The sequence below is a fragment of the Equus quagga genome, chromosome 2, assembly GCF_021613505.1.
Source record: "Equus quagga isolate Etosha38 chromosome 2, UCLA_HA_Equagga_1.0, whole genome shotgun sequence".
Lineage (NCBI taxonomy): Eukaryota > Metazoa > Chordata > Mammalia > Perissodactyla > Equidae > Equus > Equus quagga.
This window is the reverse complement of record NC_060268.1, coordinates 73544687-73569079: the sequence shown is the minus strand read 5'-3', so window position 1 is coordinate 73569079 and position 24393 is coordinate 73544687. Positions and strand designations below refer to the sequence as shown.

The following is a 24393-nucleotide window of genomic DNA, read 5'->3' as shown; positions in this document are numbered from 1 at the left end:
TTTATTCTAATGATAGGACTAATGAGTCATTTGATAACATGCTAAAAAGTAAAACAAAGTATTTTAAACATGGAAAAAATAAATTAGGAGAATGATTCTGCACTCTGAGTAAAAGTGAAAATTAAGCCGTGTTGTAACTTCTTTTTATGCCCCAACTTACTGCCCAGTGGACATAGATAACACCTCATGTGGAGCTGTGCCGGAGAAGGACAGCCAGGTTCCTTTTCTGTAAATTGCGTGTTAGCAGTATGATTTGATTCCAGGAACTGTGACGTGAAAACATTTATGTTTGTATGCTTTTCCTCTTTGTGTACCTTTTAGCTTCAAGATCAAGTTGGAGAAAGGAACAGTTATTCGCCCAAATTCGTCTGCTTCAACTGTTATTCTTATTGGGAATGGACAATGGAATGTTCTCTAGCCTTATCATGATCAAAAACCTCCTTCTCTTTTGTATTTCCATGAATTTAGCCAGTCACTTTGGGTAAGTTATTATCTATGCTTGTATTTTACAATTTTCGGGGCACAAATGCCTTCCAGGACCTTTGCTCAGCAGTACAGCAGCAACTCTGCGCTTGCCACCTTCGATTTTTTGTAAATAAATAAAAGAGTCTTTGTCCTAATCCACGATTTCTTCCTGAGCAAGGCTACTCCAAGAGTGGGGTCTCTGAAGTGAGTTAGAGAAAAGAGGCAGATTACGTTTTCAGAAATAGAAGCAGAAGATGGTTTCAGAGTTAGCCATGTTTCCTCCTACTCAGGTTAAGATAAGATTCATAAGTTCACATACATAAAGGACATCTGCTGTTTGTTAGAGAAGACAGTGTTTAACATTTTGATTGTCTTCCTTGGTTCCATTGTGCAAAGGAATTTGTCTTTAAAGCCAAGCCCACACTATGTGGCATTGACCAGCACTCACAGTGGTCCTGGCCTGAGCGAAAGGCTTTGACCTGTGGCCATCTCGATGCAGGCGCAGATATCTGAAATTACATGTGTCTGAAGATCTGCAAGACACCCCTGGAGGTCCAGCATCATTAATTGCTTTAAGCTCTTTCATCCTGGCCTTTAGCATCGGTGTACTGAGTCTAATCTTTTTTCATCAAACTAGTGATAACGAACAATCCAGATAAATGTTCATATGAGGTGCAGATGTTCTTCCTCTTCACCGTCCTCTCCAAAATTCTTCTAGGTAATCAAAAGGATTCTAACTTGAAGTTGATAGAGTATAATTAAGAAAGCTAAGTTTCAGGACAAAAGTTGCCAAACACTTGTTCTGTAAAAACTGGCTTCAGAGGTTACACAGTACTCTGCACTTATGTGAATCCTGGAGGGGTCTTGAGAACACTGGCTCTGCCACAGCCTGGACAGTAGTGAGAACCCTCCTAGGTCCACCATATTCTCTGTTTGTCTTCTGGGCGTTTTCTGCCCTTCTGACCTTTCCAAGTCTGTACAGAGGAGGAAACTGAGAAAGAGAGAGGCTTGTGACTGTCCCGAGGTGCCATCACTGGTAAGTGACGGCCCTGGAACTGTGGTCCAGGTCAGCCTCTCAGCACCATAGGGGGGCAGTTGCAGACATGTGAACCATATATGGCACATGCCTGTGTTGCAGCCCTTGCAGCTATTCAGAGTATCCCTTTGGGACAGAGCATTCTCAGAGTTATTCACATCTCCCCTCCCAGGCCTTTGGTGTCCTTATCTGTTCAATGAAATGTTTCCTTTGCAAGGTCTCTCCCAGTTGTTAAATCCTATAAACCATGTTATTCCCAGTGTTCCTCTGAATGAAAAGTGTATATGTAAGTGAAATCATACACAATATTGAAATTTCCAAGTTAATATATCAGATAGGTAGTTGATTTGCTGCTATACTTCATAGTCTTAGCAATATTTCAGAGGTGAGGAATATGCTACTGTTGGAAACATATATTTTCTTTTTAAGATTTTGGTCAAATATAGTCTTGTGAATTTTCATTCTATATGCATGAAGTCATTACACTCCCTGGTGGTTGCAAGTCTGAAATATGAAGTAATGTGCATATGGAGTTCAGCCATTAGAAGCTACTGTTCTTTATTTCTTACTTAATTTGGTGTCTTTCTGAGGTCATCTTCAAAATGGAGAGATACCTGTTAGTTTCTAGAAACTAGCACTGAACAAGTGGCAGAATAGTTCTTAATCTCCCTAGAGAATTAGCTGTTGGAAAAGTTTTGAATCTTTTAGATGTAAGATCAATAGTCCATCCTAAAACAATACCTACTAACTGCAGAAAATATGTGAGAGACGGAATAGTGTATGAAAGGGGAAAATATCCTTAATTCCACTACACAGAAAGAATCATCCTTCATATTTTGGTGTATTTCCTTCCTCTTCCTTCTATGCATATTTTCATACAGTTGGGATCATACTGTGTCTTCAATTTTGTACTGTGCCTTTTTCATGCCTAATACTTTGTTATTACAAACTCTTTAAAATGTATGACTTAAAAATGGGTGAATATTATTACAGTGCATAAATGCTTCACCATCAGCTACTTCCTAACTTGGGATGCTTACATTGTTTCTGATTGTGCTGTTATAAATTTTACTACCATGAACATATTTGGCTTACAATCATTTTAAGTACTTGAGATCATTTCTAGTAGATATTTCTGTAAGTGGCATTTTATATCAGGTTCTCTGTGCTTTCAACTCTTGACCCTCTGTGCCCAGTTGCTTTCGATGAAGCAGAGTGTCTAGTAGGGTGAGAAGCTGGATCTCACATGCCCTGGCCAGCAGGGTGTGGTTTCCAATAGCCACAAAAACATCTTGACATCTGCCAGCACAAGTCCTTATTTATTTCCCTTCTGATAAAAGGCTCCTGTCACTTGCTTATTACTTGAAGCGTACCTAAGAATGATTTTGTTAAATTGCAAAGAAAGTTTCATAACACTTATTTGACTTAAAATATTGACAAAATAATAGCTATTGCAATATGGAGCCCCTATTGTTATGTTACCTGTTTTAGGTAAATCCTAAGAGGAACCTTATGAGCTAAGTATCATTAGTTCTGACTTAATAGTTGGGGGAGGTGAGAGTGATGGATAGCTAACTGGGGAAGTTCACCAAGCCCAGCACTGCTGGGATTCCTTACTCAGTACTCCTCATAGCAGTTCTGCCCGGCTAGTCCTTGGGCTCCCAACTGGACTACACATAGTTTGCAGGGCGGGTCTAAGTGAGACCAATCTATAGAGGAAGGGGACGTAATTCTGAAAGGTGTTCTCTGCATCAGGGTAGAGAGAGTTTTCTGTTCTGAGATTAGGGGGACAAAAGAGTTTGTGTAAGCTCTGTTTTTTTTATCCCAGAGAAAGAGTTTATGTGATTGGGTTCCAAAGGAAGGTGAAGGGGGAAGCATGAAAGCCCTAATTTGAACATTCTTGGACAAGAGAAATGCTGATGCCTGTAAACACATTTAAAAAGCAAGACAACCAGTGGAGGGTAAGGAGGGTTACAGAAAACCAGCCAGGGAGCAGACGGAAACAGGCAAGGGTAAGCTTGTGTGCACGGACAAAGCTACAGGCAGTGTTTGTGAAAGCATGTGGATTTGGCAATCAGAAAATGTGTAAGTATGATAAGAAAAATACATTTGGTGATTAGATAAGATAATTAATGTGAAATTGCTTTGAAAATATATGAGTATTGTTTCTTCTCTTTCTCCCATTCATATTCTAAATTTGATTAGTCACCTGCAGCTCATTTTCAATAGCCTTTATAATTCTTCTATTAGTTTTAAATTATATAACAGAGCATGAGTCAAGTGTATAACAGAATAGAGGCCTTATGTGACAGTCAGCCTTATGCAATGTCATGTTTGAAGACATGTATTATTTGAGGCATTATAATTATTTTAACAAGGCCAGTAATCAAAAGTACATAGTGTAGAAAAACTAGCACAGAAACAATAGTTGAATCAATGTAATGTAAAACATGTAATAACAAATTTAAATGAGAATTAATTTATCATCATTTGAAAAATAATAGACCTGTGATAACTGTAAGATAAATTTGAAGATTATCAACTCAATTATAAGGTAAAATCTGATTCCATTCATTTAATTGTATTAAACATATTTTAGAGGTTTGTCTATTGGAAAAGAAAATATGAGTTAGAATTTTAGTACGTGGGAGCTGCAATTCAAATAGACTTTGGAAAAGAATATTTTATAATTGGCAATTAAAAGCAGATTCTTGTAGAAATAACTTATGAACATGACCACATAAGGTTCTTCTTTATCTGTCTACATGAGTGTGCTAACCTGGACCTCTGGTTTCATGAAGAGGGCTTTATCATGCACATTCTCAAGGACTATTCTTTTCTTTTAACTAGAGCAGAAAGTACATTCTCTCTGAATCATTCCAGTGCTCACAATGTCTTTTTAAATGGCAAGTTCCCTCTTGTGAATCCCCATATGGTAAGTTCTTCCTGCACTGTAGCTGCAGGTTCGTGAGGACTGGGACAAACGGTCATTGTAACAGTTATAAAAACACACGGAAGCGCCGCCAAAGCAGGGCACACATGGCAATGGGATATCTAAGTGGAGGCTGCAGGGATGGCCAGAGATCTGAAAGAGAGTTCTCACATATTGCAAAAATTCTAGGTGTCTAAGACTCCACTGCAGAGTAATGCCCAGCATTTTTTGAAAGGAACCAAAAGAAAATATTTCCAAATTACTCGCTTTATAAAGGAAACTTTTAGCATGTTCGTCATGCCAACAGGCAGTGAGCTAAACAAAGCTCAGAAGGACAGTCAGCCAGTGCCGCCCCAGCCGATCTCCTCTGGCTGTCAGCTCCAAGATGAGTCACTGGCTCGATTCAAGGGGAGAAGGAGAATGTGGACTTTTGTATTTTTACAAAGGTGCAATTGCATAACATGCATATTTTAATTGATGTGAAATTTCAGTGGAAAATATTAAATCAAAAGTAAAAGAAGCCTTATCACAGATTTCTTTTGGTAACAATAATTATCAGTGTTTATGTGGGTGTATCTTCTTTATTTCCAGAATCCATTTTCAAAAAAATGTAGCATTTAATTTTCACAAAACCCTCTCTTTTAGGTGAAAAGATTTGAGGCTTTAGAACTTAAAGAAGTGTCTCAAGTTTCATCATCAGAAAGTGGCAGAATCAGAGTCCCTTTCAGGGCCCAGGGCCTGGGTAGGGCTCTTCACTGCAGGACCTTCTCCAGAATGTCCTAATATTTATGGTGCAGTGAAAAAGGGAAAGAATAGAGGAAGTCTCCATATTCAAACAAAGGAATATCCTAATCTAGAACTCAAATAATACCTCTCTAAAGATAGTGGGTCTACCGCAGCCTGAATAAAATCAAACACACTATATGTACTATGAAATATAATGTTATAGGGAAGGGCTCATATGATAAGAAAAGTAAGATATGCTTTGAAATAGGCTTTAGGAGTTCATTGAAAACTCTATTTTATTTTATTTAACAATTTATTTCAAAATTGAAATGCAAAACCAAAAACAAATGAAACCCAGGATGAGTTCATTTTCAGTTAAATAAAAAAAATATTGAACCATCACTCAACAGTCCCTTTGGTTCCTGTATCAGGACCCCTGGAGAGTTGAGGGAGAGCGTTAAGTCTCATTTTGACAGAGGGCGGTCAAGCTGCTCTGATCTCTGTTGCTCACACTCCTTCTGTGGCATCGGAAGAATCACTAAACCTGCCTAACTCAGTTTCCTAATCTCAAAGTGGAGTTAATAATGGATCCCACGTCACACAGCTGATGTGAAGGATAAAGTGCTGAATGCATGCTAAATGCTGAGACAAGGCCAGGGAGAGAGAGGGGTATAAGTGCAGACTAGCTGTCCTTCAGGGTGTTGTGACCAGGAGATACTGAGGTTTGCTGGAGCTAGCGGGTGAGCACAGCCCTGGGCCTCGCCTGAGCACCCGAAGTCCATAATCTTAATCCCATCTGCAGAGTCTCCCTCCTCTGCTGTGTAAGCTTGCACATTCATGGTCACAGGCTCTGGGGATCAGGATGAGGGCATTCTGGGGGACACTGCCCTGCTGCACTGTGTTTATTGAGTTCTCACTATGTGCCAGGCACTGTTCTAGGTGCTGAGATCCAAGACAGGCAGAGTAGAGCCTGCCTTCAAGGAGGGCACATTTTGGTGTGCAATAAACAAATGTGTATCAATTGGGTCACAGCAACTGCTATGAAGAATGATTCAGAGTAGGAGATAGTGAGTGTGCTGGAGACAGATGCTAGAGCAGATGTCTGAGAAAAGTGAGGACTCGAGCAGTGCTGTTTGTGGAGAAGAGTGAACGGGTGAGAGGAGCAGCCAATGCAGGGGCATGCTTGGTGTATTAGGACAGCCTGGAGGCCAGGGTGAGGAAGGAGGAGATTGGCAGGAGGCATAATCAAAGAGGAAGTGCAGAGGGGAGCGGGGCCGGATCCCGAAGGACCATGTAGGCCATGCTAGGTAGGTGGTATCAGGAATAACAGTTAACTATTATTTTGTAGGTCAGGGAGGCCCATTGAGTGGTTTTGAGTAGAAGTAAGATATGATCCAGTTGAGATGTGACAGTAATGTGATAAACTTTAAAGCTCATGCTGGCTGCTGAGTGGAGAATACAGTAGAATCTGGTAGTAAAGAAGGGAGGAGTAAGGGTGGTGAGGAGGAGAATGCACTGACCCGGGGGAGGGGCTATTTCAGCCAGCAGGATTTGTTGATGGGTGGTTGTGGGCGTGAAAGAGGAGTCAAGGATGACCCCCCTCCCCAGTATTTGACCTGAAAACCTGATAGATTCAGTTGCCTGTTACTGAGCTCGAGAAGAGGTTGTAGAGAAAACCATGAGTGCAGATAAGGACATGTTAAGCCCTGTGAGATGTGTGTTAGATATCCAAGAAGAGAGGTCAGGCAGGCCATTTGATGTTTAGGTTCAGAGGTCAGAGAAAGATTGGGACTGGAGACATGAACCTGAGAGTCTTCCATGTATGGGAGAGATTTAAAGCCATTGATTGGATGAGATCAATTAGAGATTGAATATAGACTGAAAAGAGATCCCTGGACTGTGCCCTGGAACATTCCAGTGTTTAAGATCAGGAAGGTAACAGAGGGACAAGCAAGTCTGGGATAAAGAGGCCACTGAGGAGAAGAACAGAGAGAGTGACTTTGAGGCCAAGTGGAGACAGTGCTATAAGGAGACGCAGTCAGATGAGGACTGAGACTCGATTGGTGGGTTTGGTGATGTGGAGTGCCTTCCTGGCCCCCAGAAGAGAGGCTTCACTTAGCATGTGGGTAGTAAAAGCCCGACTGGAGTGGGAGCAAGAGAAGGGAGGAGATACAGCGGGGATTTCTAGTGTAGACAACTCCTCAGTGAGTTTGATGAGAAGAGAGGCAAAGAATGGAACAATAACTGGAAGAGAATATAGGGTGAATGAAAGACATTTTAAAGACCTGATATGTTACACAGATGTAACTGCTGATGTGAATAGTTAGGGAGGGAAGACTGTGTGTGATGAACACCAGCATGCTTCATGCACTGCATCATCACATGTACGGGGCTCCCAGTGTGGTTGGGGAGAGAGAAGGGGGCCTCAACATTGGAAGTGAGTCGGGTTAGATGAAGGGGGTGTGGCCTTTCAAATGGAGGACCTGGGTTTTCCCTTGTAGGTAGTAGGATTCTAAGCCCGCTACAGTGGTGAGACACGAGTGAAGAGTCTATGTGAAGGGTGGCGAGCAGGGGTAGGCTTGAGCGCTATTTGAGGGAGCTGACCTGCAGGCCTGGGAGCACCTTTGATATGAGGCCCAAGGGAGTGGCAGCAATCCAAGAGTTCTGGCATAATGTTTCATGGCCATGACTTTATCCACAGGAAATACATGTTACAAGTCTGTGGGGTTGGCTTTCACTGTCTAACTTCTGCCCACACTCTTTTTTTTTTTTTTTTTTACATGGTTACCTAAAGTGGTATGCAACGAAAATTTGAGGAAAACATCAAAAATGGTGCCATTTAGAAGTGCTTATTTAATGAGCCTAAAGTAACAAGCAGACAAACTGAAGATACATTTCTCAGAAGTAATTAAGTACTGGGGAAAGATTGCAAAAAGAAATGCAATTTAAGAAGGCAGATAAACTGCCACTTAAAAGCAATCCAGTTCAATTCCCAAAGTAAGTTCACATTAAAACGGGTCTGCACTTGCCATTATCAATCTAATTTTATGTAAATAAAAAATGGCTGTCAACAGAAGTAGAGATAACTTAAGCAGAGATAAATGGGTCACACATTGCCTTAAATAGCACCATTTGTGGTACAATACTCAAACTATTTCTCTTCCCTAGAAACTATGACATAGCTGTTGAACTTGTACCCTTTAAAACATTAAAAATAGGAGATATCATCTGGCATCACTCAGTAAAAGAATCACCTTTAAAGATGGAATCTATAGCGTATTGTTATTATTATTAGAGATTATAATACTGATAGATAAATGGATAAAGTTATGTTGGAGGAAACTCCTTTACTGTTCCTCAAAAAGAAAGATACTCTTAGATTGGACTAATAATACAACCCCTTGCTCGCTCCCTTTCAGACGAATGCGTGGTTCTACTGCAGGGTTAACCCTGTGTTGGTAACTGTCTGATTTTGGAGATGGTGTCTTTGGGATTCCCTGTCCTGCTGTATTCAGACTCCCCCCACCCCCACCATCATCATAAACCCTGCTGATGGCCCCATCCATCCCGCCTGTCTCTCCACTGCCATTGCCTTAGCAACTAGCCTCTATGTCTCCAGTCTTGCTTCTGCCAAGTCCATCATCCACAAGATGCCCAAGGGCTGCAACGATGGAAAGTGTCACTGCTTAAATGATCTGGGGCTCCTGCCACCTTCCAGACAGAGCCTAGGAGTGTAGCAAAGTCCTTTATGGCTTGATGTGTGCCATCTCGCCTCCAGTATACGTCACTCTTCTTACTAGAGTTCTTGTATGCCCTCTGCAATCTTTGTTTCCTTTTTTGGGGTCACTTCTCATAACACCCTTCAACACCCCCTTTTTTGGCTTGAGACCCAATCTTCATGCTTGAAAGCTCAGGTTGGTTTTCCTCTCCTCTGGCTCTAGATGAAGCTCCGTCTCTCTCCTTTGGGTTCCTAGAATGTCTTGCATGTTGCATGGATTCCTATACCTACCATGCTCTATTGAAATCCTCTGCAAACACAACCAATTCTTTAGAACACAGTTGTGTGCTCTAGGCTGGGGAGGCCATCTTTGTAATCTTCTTATCTCCAGTACTCACCACAACATGCATACATGGTAGACTTGCAAGGTACATTTATCAAGCTGTTGGAATAATCCTGAGCCCCGTTACGTGGCCTCTCTGAAGTTTTAATGGAGGAGAGAAGCTCTGGGTTTGTTTGGAGTCATTCTGGCAGTTGGCTCACAGAGTAGGCCTTCCATTTCCAACCTAGACAGGCCTAGAGCAGTCACTCCACCATGGCTGCACATGAGGATCACTTGAGGACCTTAAAAAAATTATTAGTGCCTGTTCTCTTGGATCAATTAGAACCAAGTCTGTAGGACTGAGAAATCAGAAAAAGACTAATGCGGGAGTCCCAGAATCAAAAGCCTTGAAGAGTCCAGTTGTAAAATGACAGGGAGAGGTGGGAAATGTGCACAATTGCAGGTGTTTACCCTTTCTAAAGACAGTCATGTTTATTCTTCCTAAACACTATGCTGGTGAAATAAACCCATTAGTGGATCAAATTTCAAGGGCTGCTCATTCCCTACTCCACCTCATTAGAAATCTCTGAATGACCTAGTACTTCAAGTCTGGCAGCATGCCATCGAGTAGCATTGCTGCTGTCCTGCCTTGCCCTACCCCCATCCCTGCCCATTTCACAACCACCACCTTCCTTCTTTAAGCTGGAATATGGGGCTCAGTGACCTCGTTTCCTTATTTTTCAAACTAAAATCTTTGGAAAAGAGTTCAAGTTTAGGGATCAGGTCCTTGCATCTTTTGTATAGACCAATACTGAGACAAGGAAATATGAAAAATGATGTTTTAACAAGGATAGTTTTCCATTTCCTTTATGATCCCTTTTCTGGAACATCAATAATCTGAAAATGTTGGAACCATTCCCATGGACTAAATGTGGCAAGTTTTTGTAGAAAATATGCACTAAATATGAGGAAACAGTTCATATTTTAAGAGAACGTAGTTAATTAAACATGACTAATACTGAAGAGTAAGTCACCAAAATTTTCAAGTATTTCTAATATATCTAAGGCTTCTGTCAGTAATAATGGATCTAATCTCAGCTCACAAAAATCTGTTCCCCAAAAGAACTGAGCCTTCAGCTTGTCCTCGAAGCAGTTGTATACTCACAATTGACATGAGGATCAGCAGAGCTCCTTGGTTATGCCCAAAGCAGTTAAGAAAAGCTGAATTGGAATGTTGGCAAGGTCAGGGCTGCCTTCAGAACCTACATGGAGTAAGTGTACAAAGGGATGAGGGCGCCTTCAGAACCTACATGGAGTAAGTGTACAAAGGGATGAGGGCGTCTTGTGTTTCCACCTGGAGCCCTCATAGATGTAACTCTGTGCATTATTGCTCTCTGAAGGCATAGCCCAATGTTTTTGTATAATTTTGTTTTTAAAGTAGTGTCAACTGACCAAAATGGAACAAAGCAAGCTAAAGTTATTCTTTCCCTTCGAGGCAATCCTTAAAGATTATGCACCTTGAGAAAGGCACTAGCGAGTTCACTAAACACTTGTGAGGTTCTCCTGTATGCAGGCACAGCATTTGCTTTCTGTGATAAGGGAAGGGCCTTCATCTCCATGGTTGTGAAAAGGGTGCATTTCATAACCATGAGCTGAAGATGAATCATTTTTGAGGTTGATCTATGAACTGAGGAAGATTTCCCAGTTGTCCATGAGAGAAGCCTCTACTCCTGCCCTGATAGGCATTTTCAGGGACTTTTTTAGAATCTGTTTCCTACCTCCTAGGTCCTATCTTCAGTAAATACAGAGAAGAAATCACTGCAAACCCCAAGCCATGGCCTCTATCATAAAAAGATCCACAGATAAATACAAGACGCAGTTATGGCAGAAGAGGGAAGATATTGAAATTCCTCCAAGAAAAGTATAATTATCTGTAAACCGGTGTGGGTATGTTTAAACTCCTTTTTTTTTGTTTTGTTTTAAATTTTCACCAAGAAGTAGAAGGTGAGCTTTGGAATTCTCAAGTATTACTTCCTATCCCATTGCTGTCAGCAATGAATTGGGCATATGTGAAACGGGATTCAGAGACAAGTGGGATGGTGTTTCTCTGAAACTGTGGTGGAGCAGTGCACCAGAGGGCCAAGGGAGTCAGTGCTCATGGAGACAGACAGTATGACTGCACGGTGTTCAGAACATCTCAAATGGTCAATGATATAATCAAGTTTTTGTCTCCTAACAGCCAGGGCTATTTGGATCTAATGTAATTTAAGAACACTTTCATAACAGATAATGAAATAGCTTAGAAAAATGTATTTGAAACATGAGATATGCTTTTTTATTCTTTTCAGATTCATAGTATTGTTTTAAAAAATTTTTTATTATTTTTTATTGAGATATAATTGATATATAACATTGTATAAGTTTAAGGTATGTAATGTGTTGATTTGATACATTGATATATTGCAATACGATTAGCACCCGTAATGTTAGGTAACACCTCTATCACGTCACATACTTATCATTTCTTTTTTGTGGTGAGAACATTTAAGATCTAATCTCTTAGCAACTTTGAGGTTTATAATACAATATGGTGGACTGTAATCACTATGCTGTGCATTACATTCCCAGAACTTATTCATCTTCTAGTTGCAAATTTGTACCCTTTGACCAACATCTCCCCAGTTCCCCCAACCCTGCCCTGGTAACCACCACTCTACTCTGTTTTCACAAGTTCAGCTTTTTGCGATTCCACATACAAGTGTTATGTTTTTGATGCTAGTGTGTATACTTTCACCTCTATTCTGAGTTAAAGACCCAGTGAGGACCTTCCAACATTTTGACACTTGGGCACAGCCTAGAACTGAATGAATAGACTGATAAGAGTTACAAAAACCATGAGAATGGACAGTGAGGTCAGACTTAGTTTGACTAATAGTTACTCAACTGGGAAAGTACAAAATATCACTGTTTCTTTCTTTCACAAATCCAGGGGACCAATGTTAAGGCCTTTCATCCTGGTTCGAAGTCTGTGAGGCTGAGTGCTACGTCTTTCTAAAATGTAAAACTACAATGGATGTTGGAGAAAAGAAGAGAATTTCATATTTTTAAATACTAAGAATAAAAATTGTGTCTGTGGGCTCCATATTAGCAGGACTGAATTTTAGCTTGTTAGAGCTTACACTCCATGCATTTTAGTGGTGATGTGAAAATTAGATCAAGAGAACTTTAGACTGTCTCATTCAGAAGAGAGTAGCTTTAGGCCAGGAAGGAATTTATCTGTTTAGATGCAATCATTCAAAATGACCAACGTTCAAGGACCGAGTGGGGAAGGTGCACATTGATTCTGTCCTCAGCATCCATCCACTGATGGTCTCAGCTCTCATTTCAGCTGATTCATGGAAGAGAAAGTGCTGTAAGCAGCACTGGGGCTCCATAGCCAGGCACTTCAGGGAAGTTCCAGGATTCGCCTGTTCTTCTCCGAAGTACCAAGGATGCTGATGTCTTGGAACCCACATCTGGCTTTCAGCTGTGTAAGTTCCCCTTGAAGCAAGCCAGATGTGTAGGCCAAATTCTTAATAATTCCAAACATCTTGCTATTTGCACATCTGAAAGCACCTATGGAAACCTGCGTGAGATCCATGCTCTTCAGTTGTGTTCCCATCTTCTAGACTTGTGACTTTCTTTCCTCCCACATGACTTACCCGTTTGTCTAAATCTGCTCAGGGCAGTTTCTCATTTCCATCTGCTCCTTCTACATAAATTTTGGGGGCCTGGATAACTTTAGTGAATTGGACAAACCAAGACTGCTCTTGTTTCTTCCTGGAAGGTTCAGCGTGCTCTTGTTGGGGCTTTACTGTAAGTCTGACAAGTTGGGTCAACAGAACACTGTGTTTCCAAGTCTCTGATCAGAGGTGGCGTTGAGTAAACCTTGTAAGGGTTTTCAGACTGGACTTGACAATCCATGCCCCCCAGGTCATGTGCTTTGGCTTGAGCTGAATATGCCAGCGACTAAGCGGTGCTGATGGATGCAGAAGCCCAGACAGATTTCACAAACTCGATCATTTCTTTCACCACATGCTCTGATTCTGGCATAATGCTCACAGCACAAATGTTCCCAATTAAGGATGCAGTGAAATTTGGGCACACTAATCTTATCTTTCAACATGGATTAAGTTTTTAAACATCCCCTCCACACCCCATCACCCATTGCAGGTGACTCACTAACAAAATGAAAAGTCAGTTTTTCTGTGTTTAAGCCAATCTCCTGAAATCCCCTGTGAATGGATTAGATTCTGCTAGTCCTATGCAGTGGCTAATTTGATTTTAAAATGGCTACAATATTGACATAAACAGCTCCTCAGAATCAGGAAGGGATGGATTTTGAGCATTGTCTTAGGTTGATGCACGACCAGCCCAAAGCCAGCACTCTCCTGATATTCAAGTATTAAGACTTATCTATGCAAAACCATAAGCTAAATAGTATTGGAGATGGTTTTCAGATGCCCTCCCTCAAAGACAAGTCACCATATTATTCCCTGGTTTTTATACCTTGAGAAAACTTTGTTAGAACTAATTAACACAAGTTTGACCTCTTTCTTTTGTTTTTCTCTTAAAGCTTTTCACAAATGCCAACTAGTTCAGTGAAAGATGAGACCAATGACAACATCACCATATTTACCAGGATCTTGGACGGGCTCTTGGACGGCTATGACAACAGACTGCGGCCGGGGCTGGGAGGTGAGTGTGTTTTCCTTGGCTGAGGCCTGTGAGGCCCCAGGAAAATTTTTGCTTAAACCTAGTCTCAAGCTCATGTTTGCTGTGATTCAAACAATTCCTCAAAGAGCTTTTCTGCTGGGAGTTTGAAGTGATGGTTGTTGCCAAGGCTCCTGCATGCTTTATTATCATTTTCCCGATGCAGGAAGCTGGGGTAAGTGGTCTCCCTGCAAACTCCCCTTTCCCCAGATAATCCTAACATCCACTCTGGTTCACTTAAGGAAGAACCAGTTTCAAGGTGTTACTAAATTTGAGATTACCCTATGTTAAGAAATAATTTGTCATCAACTTCATACTCTAGTATCTATGCAAGTCCTTTTCAGAAATCCACTGTTAATGCAATTGTTCTTTACATCTTTACATATTATATATTTAATTTCTCTCTAGGGCCGTAATATAGCATTTACTTTGACCCTACAGAAGTTGATAAAAATAAATGGATAGCAAAACGTGCTTTCAGGGAACACCCGGCACAGCACAAAATTAATTATGTGCTGAGAATCGTGTGCCTTTTCCACGCCTGTGGGATGCCTTTGTCTCTAGCCAATTCAGATGTGGTCCCTTTGAACTTGCTCCATTAGGTAAGGTGGAAACTCTCCAGCAAATACTGAAAAGTCAGTATTCTCAGAGGGAAAAGCTTAGTTCTTCTCCCGTATTTACATTTTTCATAGGGAGATTCACTTAAAACATGAATTGCCATTCTCTACTTTTTGGGCAAGAAAAGCACATAGAGGTTCCTTGACACCATCTTCCTCCACCCTCTGAGTTATGTCCTGGGGCCTCTACGTCTAGCAGCCCCCGTCCCTGTCCCTTTGAACACACCAAAGGTCAATGCATCTAGTGATCCAGTGAGCTGCTGTCAGTAGCCGGGACTGAGTCCCATCGCCAGGACTCAGCCCCTCTCTTCAGACTACTCCCCAGGACCAGAAGTACAGTGAGAGCCAAGCCCCTTTTTCCTATGAGGGGTGTTTTATTCGTGTTATAGTTTGGAGCAGCTTGGTTTCATTTGGTGTTTGTCAAGTTCTCCAAAACAACCAAACACATTATAGAAGCCTCTGATTGCCAATAGTGAAACTGGTTACAGGACTAAGGACGTTAGTATGCTGTGGTGGGTGGTTCATGGTAAGCTCCAGCCCAGGCAAGGAACCTGTGTCTGTGTTTCAGAGCGAATCACTCAGGTGAGGACGGACATCTATGTCACCAGCTTCGGCCCAGTGTCCGACACGGAAATGGTACGTCCCAGGGGCTCAATTTTTGGTGCCATTAATTTCATTACTACAATTATTAACATAAAATCACCATCCATACGGCCCCACCAGATCATTCTAAATAACACTGAAAGAACTCCGCTAAGAGCCTCCCCTACGAGACCTCACCTGGTTGCCTTCCTTTGTATTAGGAATATACCATAGATGTATTTTTCCGACAAAGCTGGAAAGATGAAAGGCTTCGGTTTAAAGGGCCCATGCAGCGCCTCCCTCTCAACAACCTTCTTGCCAGCAAAATCTGGACCCCAGACACGTTCTTCCACAACGGGAAGAAGTCCATCGCCCACAACATGACTACGCCCAACAAGCTACTGCGGCTGGAAGACGATGGCACGCTGCTCTACACCATGCGGTGAGCAGAGCGCACGCCTGCCACGTGCGCCCAGGGCGTGCGGGCACGGAGGGGAGGTGAAGGGGCGGTGCGGGGCATCACGGGAGAGGGGAGGAGGTGAAGTGAGGAGCATCACGGGCGGGGGCGGGCAGCGCAGGGCGGGGGCGCAGCCCAGGACAGGGCTGGCAAAGGGAGGCATCAGGTGGGGCGGGTGGTGCAGCGCAGGGCAGACATAGCCGTCCGTCCAGCGCCAAGGACCCTGCCTCCTAATGGATTTGAGGATTGCCTCATGTGTGTGTGTGTGTGTGTGTGTGTGTGTGTGTGTGTGTGTGTGTCTGTGTTTCTATTGTGGATAGTTTTTACCTTCTGACTTGCTATAGATCCATAGTATTTGTTAGTTATACTTATTTATTTGGTTCAAGATCAAGAGCATCTTTGGAACAGTGACCCAGATAATGTAAGTTAGGGAAAATTTGTTTCATAAAAATTTTATTTAAAAAAATCTAAACAGAACTCTTTTTGTTGCAGTGTGCAACCCTTTTGAACCTTTAAAAGCCCATTTCTCCTGTGCTGTCAACATTCCAATGCTGAGGTTCAGTTTTAGTGTTTCTAATTTTAAAAACACTAAAATTCTGTAGTGTGAGTAGACTTTGAAAAAGATTTTTTAAGATCATTTTTTTAAAGCACTAAAGCCAAGTTTTTACAAAAGCACATGCATTTGTATAGGTGTTATGGAATTTCTCTCTCTCTACGTTACTTAAATTCTTCACAATAAACTTTGTATTTAAAAGAAGTAATCATAGTGGAAAATAGCATTAATACTGTTATCTTCAGAGGCTGCATGTCGTAACATGTTCTGAGGAATCCTTTGACACACTGTATTCCAAACCTATTTAAGAGCAGGATTCAGTTTTTCTAGTAACAACTGAATAAGGAATTCTGATCCATGAGCGTATAACACACCCCTTGGCATTTTGCTTTCCTCCTCACTCTTTCCTTTTCCTTGCATTGATCTTGAACTTGTTTCACCCATAGATGGAGACATGAGTTGTGAACATCACGTCAGTGCCCGGGGCAGTGCCTTCTCTATGTAGAGACGTATGTTGAAAAGCTAAGAAATATCACAAGGGTTGATAATTAGTCCTTGGTTATCATTCTATGAGAAAGGAAGGCTGTGCAGTGAAACCAAGTGCCCTTTGTTCAGCGCTGTGAGCAGAGAGCAGGTGTGGAGATGAGTCCCAAGTCTTGGAGGATGCTGGAGGCTCCTTGCAGGGTTAGGATGAATGACTGGATGCTGCTATTGTGGGGCATTCTGTGGGTCTGCTGGGCACCTGCATTCTGTTCATAGAATAAAAGTGCCCCCGGTCCCCACAGATTCTTTTCCTTGATTCACACCAGGTTCCTATCACTGAGAGACTGTAGTTAGGTCCATGGCCTAAGACGTTGGGAAGGTTCCATCTGGTTTATGATTGCTTGGACAGGGTGGCAAGGTAGGCCCTTTGTTTAGAAGGGAAAGAGGCAGCAGAGGAGCCTTTTTTCTGAGTGTCTGTGTACCAGCTATCTTCACAAACATGGAATCCTTCAGTCCTCAGACAGCCTGGCCAGCTAGGTGACACCATTTCCATTAGCCAACAAAGAAAGTGAAGCCCAGAGATGTTCAGTAATCAGCCCAAGGTCACACAGCTAGTGTGAGGGACAGCAGGAATTTGAACTCGGGTCTAAGCAATTTCCTTGTTTAATCCACCACATTTGAAAATTGGAGTCATGCAGGATTAGTAGACATATAATGGCCTCCTTCTTACCCTTGTCAAAGTGTCATGCCCAGAAGGAAGATGGTAGAACCAGAGCAATTTGCCTCCAATAATCTTTTTTTTAAAGTGCCCTTCTTTGGTGAGGAAGATTGGCCCTGAGCTAAATATCTGTTGCCAATCTTACTCTTTTTTTTTTTTTTTTCTCCTCTAAGCCCAAGTACATAGTTGTGTATCCCAGTTCTAGGTCATTCTAGTTCTTCTGTGTGGGACGCTGCTACACCATGGCCTGATGAGCAGTGTGTAGGTCTGTGCCCAGGATATCAACTGGTAAACCCTGGGCCGCCGAAGCAGAGCACAGGAACTTAACCACTCGGCCATGGGGCTGGCCCCCTGTCAGCAATAATTTGTCCTTGTTTATGCAGAGGAAGTCTGCGAATGAGTTGGAAAGTTGATAATGAGTGTTCATTTTTCAGTCATATACAACATTTAGAAAGTGAAACTAGTTCCGCTTGAAAGTTATGAATTTCAATGTGATAGAGCTATAGCTATAATTTGATAGCATTTTTACCTATTGATTTAGCAAAGATGGTAAAATGGCAATATGACTTCCTGGTGATGAGACTCATCACACAGCCGGCGGCGTCCGGCGCCCACACCCATCACTGAGCGTTCTGGTGGCATGGCCTTTCTGTTAGCACTTGGTTCACTCCTGTCAAGCCTTGTGAAATCAGTGCTTTGATCCAGTGATTCCCATGTAATGTCCATCTTAAGGAAGTAATTAGGAATAAGGGCTAGCTTTATGCACAAAGGTTTATATTATGTTACTTTTGATAGCAAACACTGGAAGGAATATAACAATTTGGTATGTTTTTCAATTAAAACTGTATTTAAACATTTTTATTCAGACTTTGGGCCTAATTAAAAAGATAAAACACGAAAATGTAGAACAAATTAGGGTTCACATCATGAGCTTTTAACCTGAGACAAATGTCTAGAAATATCTAGAAAAAGCACTGTTACCAGCTTCTAAGAAGTACCTCCATAGAGATTATTGTACGTGGATACGATTTATTTATGTAAAATCCCGCCATGCTCCAGGGATCATTTGAAGTAGTATTCACAGATACACACAGTTCAGAAGGATGGAATTGTTTAAATAGGCGATTCCAAAGAAGCCGAGGGAACGTAAGCCATTGATGCCATTTGCTTCCAAAGTGTCTGCCAAAAAGCTTTAGGTGCTTTTGTGGTAGTAATCTATGATTTCGATTTCGGAAGAACTTTTTACCACCAGTGAGTCATCTGTTTACAGGACCTAATGCTAAAAATCACTAGCTGCTCAGGATAAGCCCAAGAAGAGCAACAAACATTTCCTGTTGGATCCTCAAGGAGAAGACACTTAGAGAGGACTGAACAATTTCTTTGAGGACAGTCTTTCAGCAAACAGAGGGATATGTTTCACAGAACCGTCCCCAGGGTTGTGCTTCAGACATTAGACAGGCGCCTGGGGAACCTCAGAGGGAACCTCAACACAGCAGTCTTCCCCAGGCCTTCTTTTGTAGGGCTGGGGAGGAAGAGGTGCAGAACCCAGAGCTTGATGGCAGTCCACCTAGGAGCTGAAGGACTGTCCCTCTGGCCAGCCTCACTAATTGTTTTTTCCTGGGTAGAACTTGTGGTCATCATCACAGCAGATCCCGATTCCATTCCCTGACAAACCCACACAGTACAGAGTGACCACATCTCTCGGGGGACGTGCCAAATCTGTTGTTACATTTTCCTTTATGAACAAATGAGCTGGGAGACAATGGCGACTTCACACCTCCCTGTCTCTCACACCCTCTAAAAGGGCCAACTCCTGTGAGAATGCACGGTGAGGACCACCTGTGGCACATTCCCCTGGTCTTTGGACCCCTGGGAGAAGAACAAGTCTCGCTTGGTCTTTTGTGTAGGAAATCACAACAGGCAAGAAAGAACCTAAGGGAAGGCAGGCTCTGCTAGTCCCACACCATTCTGCCTGTCTCAGGAACCTGGCTGCTGTTCCACCCAAGATGACTGTGCCCATCCTGTGTGATAGAGAGACCCGGGCAGGCATTTTAGAGTGCTGACGTTGGTGCCATTGTGGGTGGTAGAGTGCACCTGCACTGGGGGAAGGAGCGCTGGACAGTGCAGGGTGCTGTATGCCACTCTGCATTGTCCCTTTGGCACAGTGTGTTTTCCCTGTACTATTTTTATTTTGATAAAGGCATATTTTTATGATTGTTTACACTCCATTTAGATTTTCATCATTAATGGAAAACACTGCTTTGAGTTGTTAGAATATGATGTGAAAAGAGCATGGACTTTGGAGTTAGGCTGACAAGTTCAAGTACAGATGCTATCTTTAGTAGTCATGAGACCTTGGTCATTTTACTTTAATCTCTTAGAGCCACCTTTTGTTTGTTTTCTTTTCATTTCTTTTCTTTCAATGCAGTATAGCTGCAGGGTCTGAGAATGTTTCTTTTTGAAAACTGATAGTGTATGCACATATTCCTTGAATGGCCACTTGGCGGCAGCATAGTCACATTTTTGCATAGTGATTGGCTGGCAGCATTGTTATTAGTATCCTGTATATAGTACTGTATAATTATATAGTATAATAAATAACTTACTTGAAGGAAATCATATATGTGTTATACATGTTTGATTTGTGGGTAATATATTTGAAAGAAAGTGTATGTATACAACTAGAAGCTTTTAACTAGGCACTCGTATGTGTATGTGTGTCTGTATACAAATACAAGCGTCTATATCTATACAAACACACATACATGTCTGATTGAAAACGACACCAATGGATATATTGGCTAAATCTTGCCATTTTTCAGATATCATTTATTTTAATCACAAGATTCAAAATATGATTAAAAAATTTGTAAAACATAGAATATCACTGAGTATGCAATACAGTTTATGATAATGCCCAGACCAAAGGGAATCACTGTTAATAGTTTGATGTGTATCACGTACATGTGTCCCTGTGTGTAGGCACATGTGTATACATGTGTATATCAGTGTGTATCCGCAGTACTCTCCTATAGTTTTTGAGTGGTCTCATTTTCTGAAAACTGGTTTGTAAGTAGCTTTATAATTTAAAATATATTGAAGGCCTTTTCCCTTATCGTTAAGCATTGTTCTGAAACTTCATGATCCATCACATGTGGATATCCTGTCATTACACAGTCTCTAACAAAAATTTATGTCATTTCCATTTTTTTCTCTGTGATAAACAACATTGTCATGCAAGCATATAATTATATTCTTTGGATATATTCCAGAAATTGGCCAAAAGTAAGGCTTTGATACATATTTCCAAGTTGTTCTCTAGAAAAACTAGCAATTTCCCTCCCACTAACAGTGGGAATAGAGATAGTCTCTATTACTTCCTTCCTGACATTTCGTATGTGAAAATGAAAATGAAATATTCACCCATTTTGCTACATGAGATGTGATTAGCCACCAATCTATTAGAAAAATTCATGTGTAACAGTTTCTCATCCCGAGATTTCAGTAACATCAGCTTTCTTCTTTCCCTTTGGGAAATGAGTCTCACAAAACATCTTGTGCACTGACTCGACTGAGAATGACCTTTGTTCCTAAATTTGGGGGCATGGAACCCAGCTTGCACACCACTGCTCTCATCTCTGTCTCCCTGTCAGGCATGCATCCATACCCTCTCAGTTTCCTCAATCCCTGAAAACTCAGACTTCTCCAAGACCTCTTCCTGAAGTCTCCTGCTCCCTGTAGGCCTTCTGTCACCCTGACCCAGCTCTGGGTCCTCTGTGCTTTGCAGCACCCTGAGTAATCTTGGTCAGAGCATTGGCTGTGCTGCATTTGATTTCTAAGTTGAACTTCTGAGTGTCTTTGGGAAGGGACTGAGTCTTGATCATGCATGATCCTGTGTAATTCTTTCCAGGTGTAGTCCTAGCGCCTGGCTCCTGGGCTGGCCCTCGAGGAATTTACTGCATGTTTGTGAAGGAATAAATGATAATGGAATGAGTGAGACCACCTTTTCTTAATCTAGGCCATCTCACTACTCAGACCTCAATTTGAGGGATTTAGAAGGGAAACGTAGAAAATGTATTGTTCACAAACACACTCATGGCTTAGGTTACTGCCAGTTTTGTAAAGATTCATGTTTATATTTGGCTAACAAATTGTCCTTGTGGTATACAAATGAGGACACTTTAATACAGATTTTTTGCATATTTGGTTCAAAAACATGACTGGTCAATTCAATCTAGTCAGTCTACACTTTTGGAATGTTAGACACATATTTCACAAAAGACCACTTCATCCTTTGCAAATGGGCATCGACAGTACATTTTTGTCATCTTATGCCCTGACCCCACAAAGGCTGTCACACACTCTTGGTCCTGGTGAGAGAGGATCCAGGCTTCTGGTGCAGTTCTTGGCCAGGTTGAAGTCTTGGGCTTCCCTCTCCAGGCAGGGACCATCTTGGAAAGGAGCCACCTGGAAGCTAAGGGCCACATCTCCTACAAGTTTTCCAGGAATCTTTAGTGATCTCTCCCTGGCGATGCCGGATGTGAGGTGCTGGGTGGAAAGCTTCAGGCAGCTGCTGGCTGGGGTCTCAGCCCCAGGCCCCAAGTCCCAACCTCACAAAGGTAAGGTCCAGGTCCTCAGTAATGTCAAGTGGAAAGAACCACTTGAGCTGGTCTGTTAGTTACTTTTCAAAAACTTATGTGGCCTTTATTATATGCCAGATGCTTTAGAAATAGACTCATCTAATCTTCATAATACCCTAAGAATTTGGTACCGTCATTATCCCTATTTGTATATGAGGCAAATGAAGCAGGTGAAAATGGATACACAGGAATTAGTCAATAAAGCCCAAAAGCCCAACACACACCTGCTTATACATGTTTTAATATAAGAAGCAGGAAAACAGCAGGAAGCTACGCACTCTATTTGGCCAACACAGGTGAAAATAGTCTCCACCAGGTGGCGCCGTGCCCAATTACATTTAGGGGAAATAGGCTCGAGCTCCTGCTACTGCATCAGGCCCAGGAAAGCACTGGTTTCACTGAAACGCTTTCAGGGAAAGTAAAGTGTTGCATGCCTGGAGAGTGTACCCAGGAGATGCACTTGACATGTCGGCAACCAACCTGAGGTTTCCCAGAGTCAGGAAATCTGTCAGCCCCACACTTTCCCCAGCTTGCAACCAGCCTGCACCTGCCACCAAGCCACTGGGACACCAGGGTGCTGACTCAGTGTCAAAGGGTTGCCGAAGAAGTCCTCCCCTCACTTCCCCTGGAGAAAGTGAACGGTCCTTTTAGTATGCTGAAATTGGTCATCTCATCTCATGCATACTCTATCCATGCTTGGGGTGTGAGATGATCCATAAATACCAGCCAAGTGCCTTGGGTAGTGTAAAATTCAGAGGGGTCATTGCCCTTTGTAATGTGGCTAATGCAGTGAGGATTTCTGTATTTACCCTGAATATAATTATGCATGTGTCTGATGCTTATGAAGAAGGAAGTGGCAGAGCCCTCCACGCTCAAAATATTTCTCATATGGCCTGGAATCATGAGTTTTTTGGTTTTGTTATTCCTGTAATATCTGCTGTCCAATACAGTAGCCACTCAGCATATATGGCACATTAAAACAATGTTAAAATTAAAAATTCCGTTTCTCAGTCGTACTAGCCACATTTCAAGTGGTCAATAGCTAGATGTGAAGACTGAGTTCAGTATTGGACAGCACAGATGTAGGACATTCATGTCCTCACAGAAAGTTCTATTGGAAATCCAGCCTAATCCAAGAGAAGCAGAAATGTTTCTTGGAGGTCATATTTTTCTATTGGCCCTGATCATAGTTGCACACACAATGTGTAGACCAGCCATAGCCAGCTGCTTTCTACTGTGACTCATATGAAGAAGGATGACAGTCAGAGGACACCAGAAATCCTCGGACTTTCAATAAAATTTTAAAATAGTTTAATGAAAGTTAAAGCATTTATGTTATTATGTTTTTTATATATTTATTTTCCAGCTTTATTGAGATGTAATTGACATATAACATTGTGTAAGTTTAAGGTGTATAATTTGTTGATTTGATACACTTACATATTGTGAAGTGATTACCACCATAGCTTTAGCCAGCACCTCCTTCACATTACCTAATTACCATTCCTTTTTTGTGTTGAGAACATTTAAGATTTACTCTCTTAGCAACTTTCAGGTATATAGTACAATATTGTTAACTATAGACACCCTGCTGCACTTTAGATACCCCAAACTTATTCATCTTTTAACTGGAAGTTTGTACATTTTGACCAACATCTCCCCATTTCCCCCTCCCCCTAGCCTCTGGTAAGCACCAGTCTACTCTCTGTTTCTATGAATTCAGCATTTTTAGATTCCACGTTTAAGTGGTGTGGTTTAGAATTTGTCTTTCTCTGTTGACTTATTTCATTTAGCATAATGCCTTCAAGATTCGTCCATGTTGTTGCAAATGGCAGGATTTTCTTCTTTCTCATGGCTGAATAATATTCCATTGTAAATAATATTTATATATATATATTTACAATGGAATATATATACAATACATTGTGCATATATATAGAATATATATACAAAATATACAATGCATATACAACATATATGATATATTTATAGTTCATCTTCTTTCTTCATTCATCCACAGAAGGACACTTAGGTTGTTTCCATGTCTTGGCTGTTGTGAATAATGCTGCAGTGAACACGGGGTGCAGATATCTCTTCAAGTTAATGTTTCATTTCCTTTGGATGTATACCCAGAAATGGGATTTCTGGGTTGTATGGTAGTTCTATTTTTAATTTTTTGAGGAACTTCCAGACTGTTTTCCATAGTGGCTGTGGCAATTTACATTCCCACCAAGAGTGCACAAGGGTTTCCTTTTCTCCACATCCTTGCCAACACATTATTTCATGTCTTTTTGATGATAGCCATTTTAACACATGTGAGGTGATATCTCATTGTGGTTTTGATTTGCATTTCCCTGATGATTAGTGATCTTGACCATCTTTTCATGTACAT

General features: G+C 41.6%; 1 protein-coding gene across 1 annotated transcript in view; it reads left to right on the top strand.

Moving 5' to 3' along the window:
* The first annotated feature begins 395 nt into the window (after positions 1 to 395).
* Positions 396 to 24393, top strand: part of GABRA5 (gamma-aminobutyric acid type A receptor subunit alpha5) — a 69246-nt gene continuing 45248 nt past the window's right edge. The window contains exons 1-4 of the mRNA XM_046654570.1: positions 396 to 481; positions 13815 to 13936; positions 15137 to 15204; positions 15372 to 15592. Of these exons, the coding sequence (XP_046510526.1) occupies positions 396 to 481; positions 13815 to 13936; positions 15137 to 15204; positions 15372 to 15592 (497 nt within the window). The remainder of the gene's footprint in view (positions 482 to 13814; positions 13937 to 15136; positions 15205 to 15371; positions 15593 to 24393) is intronic.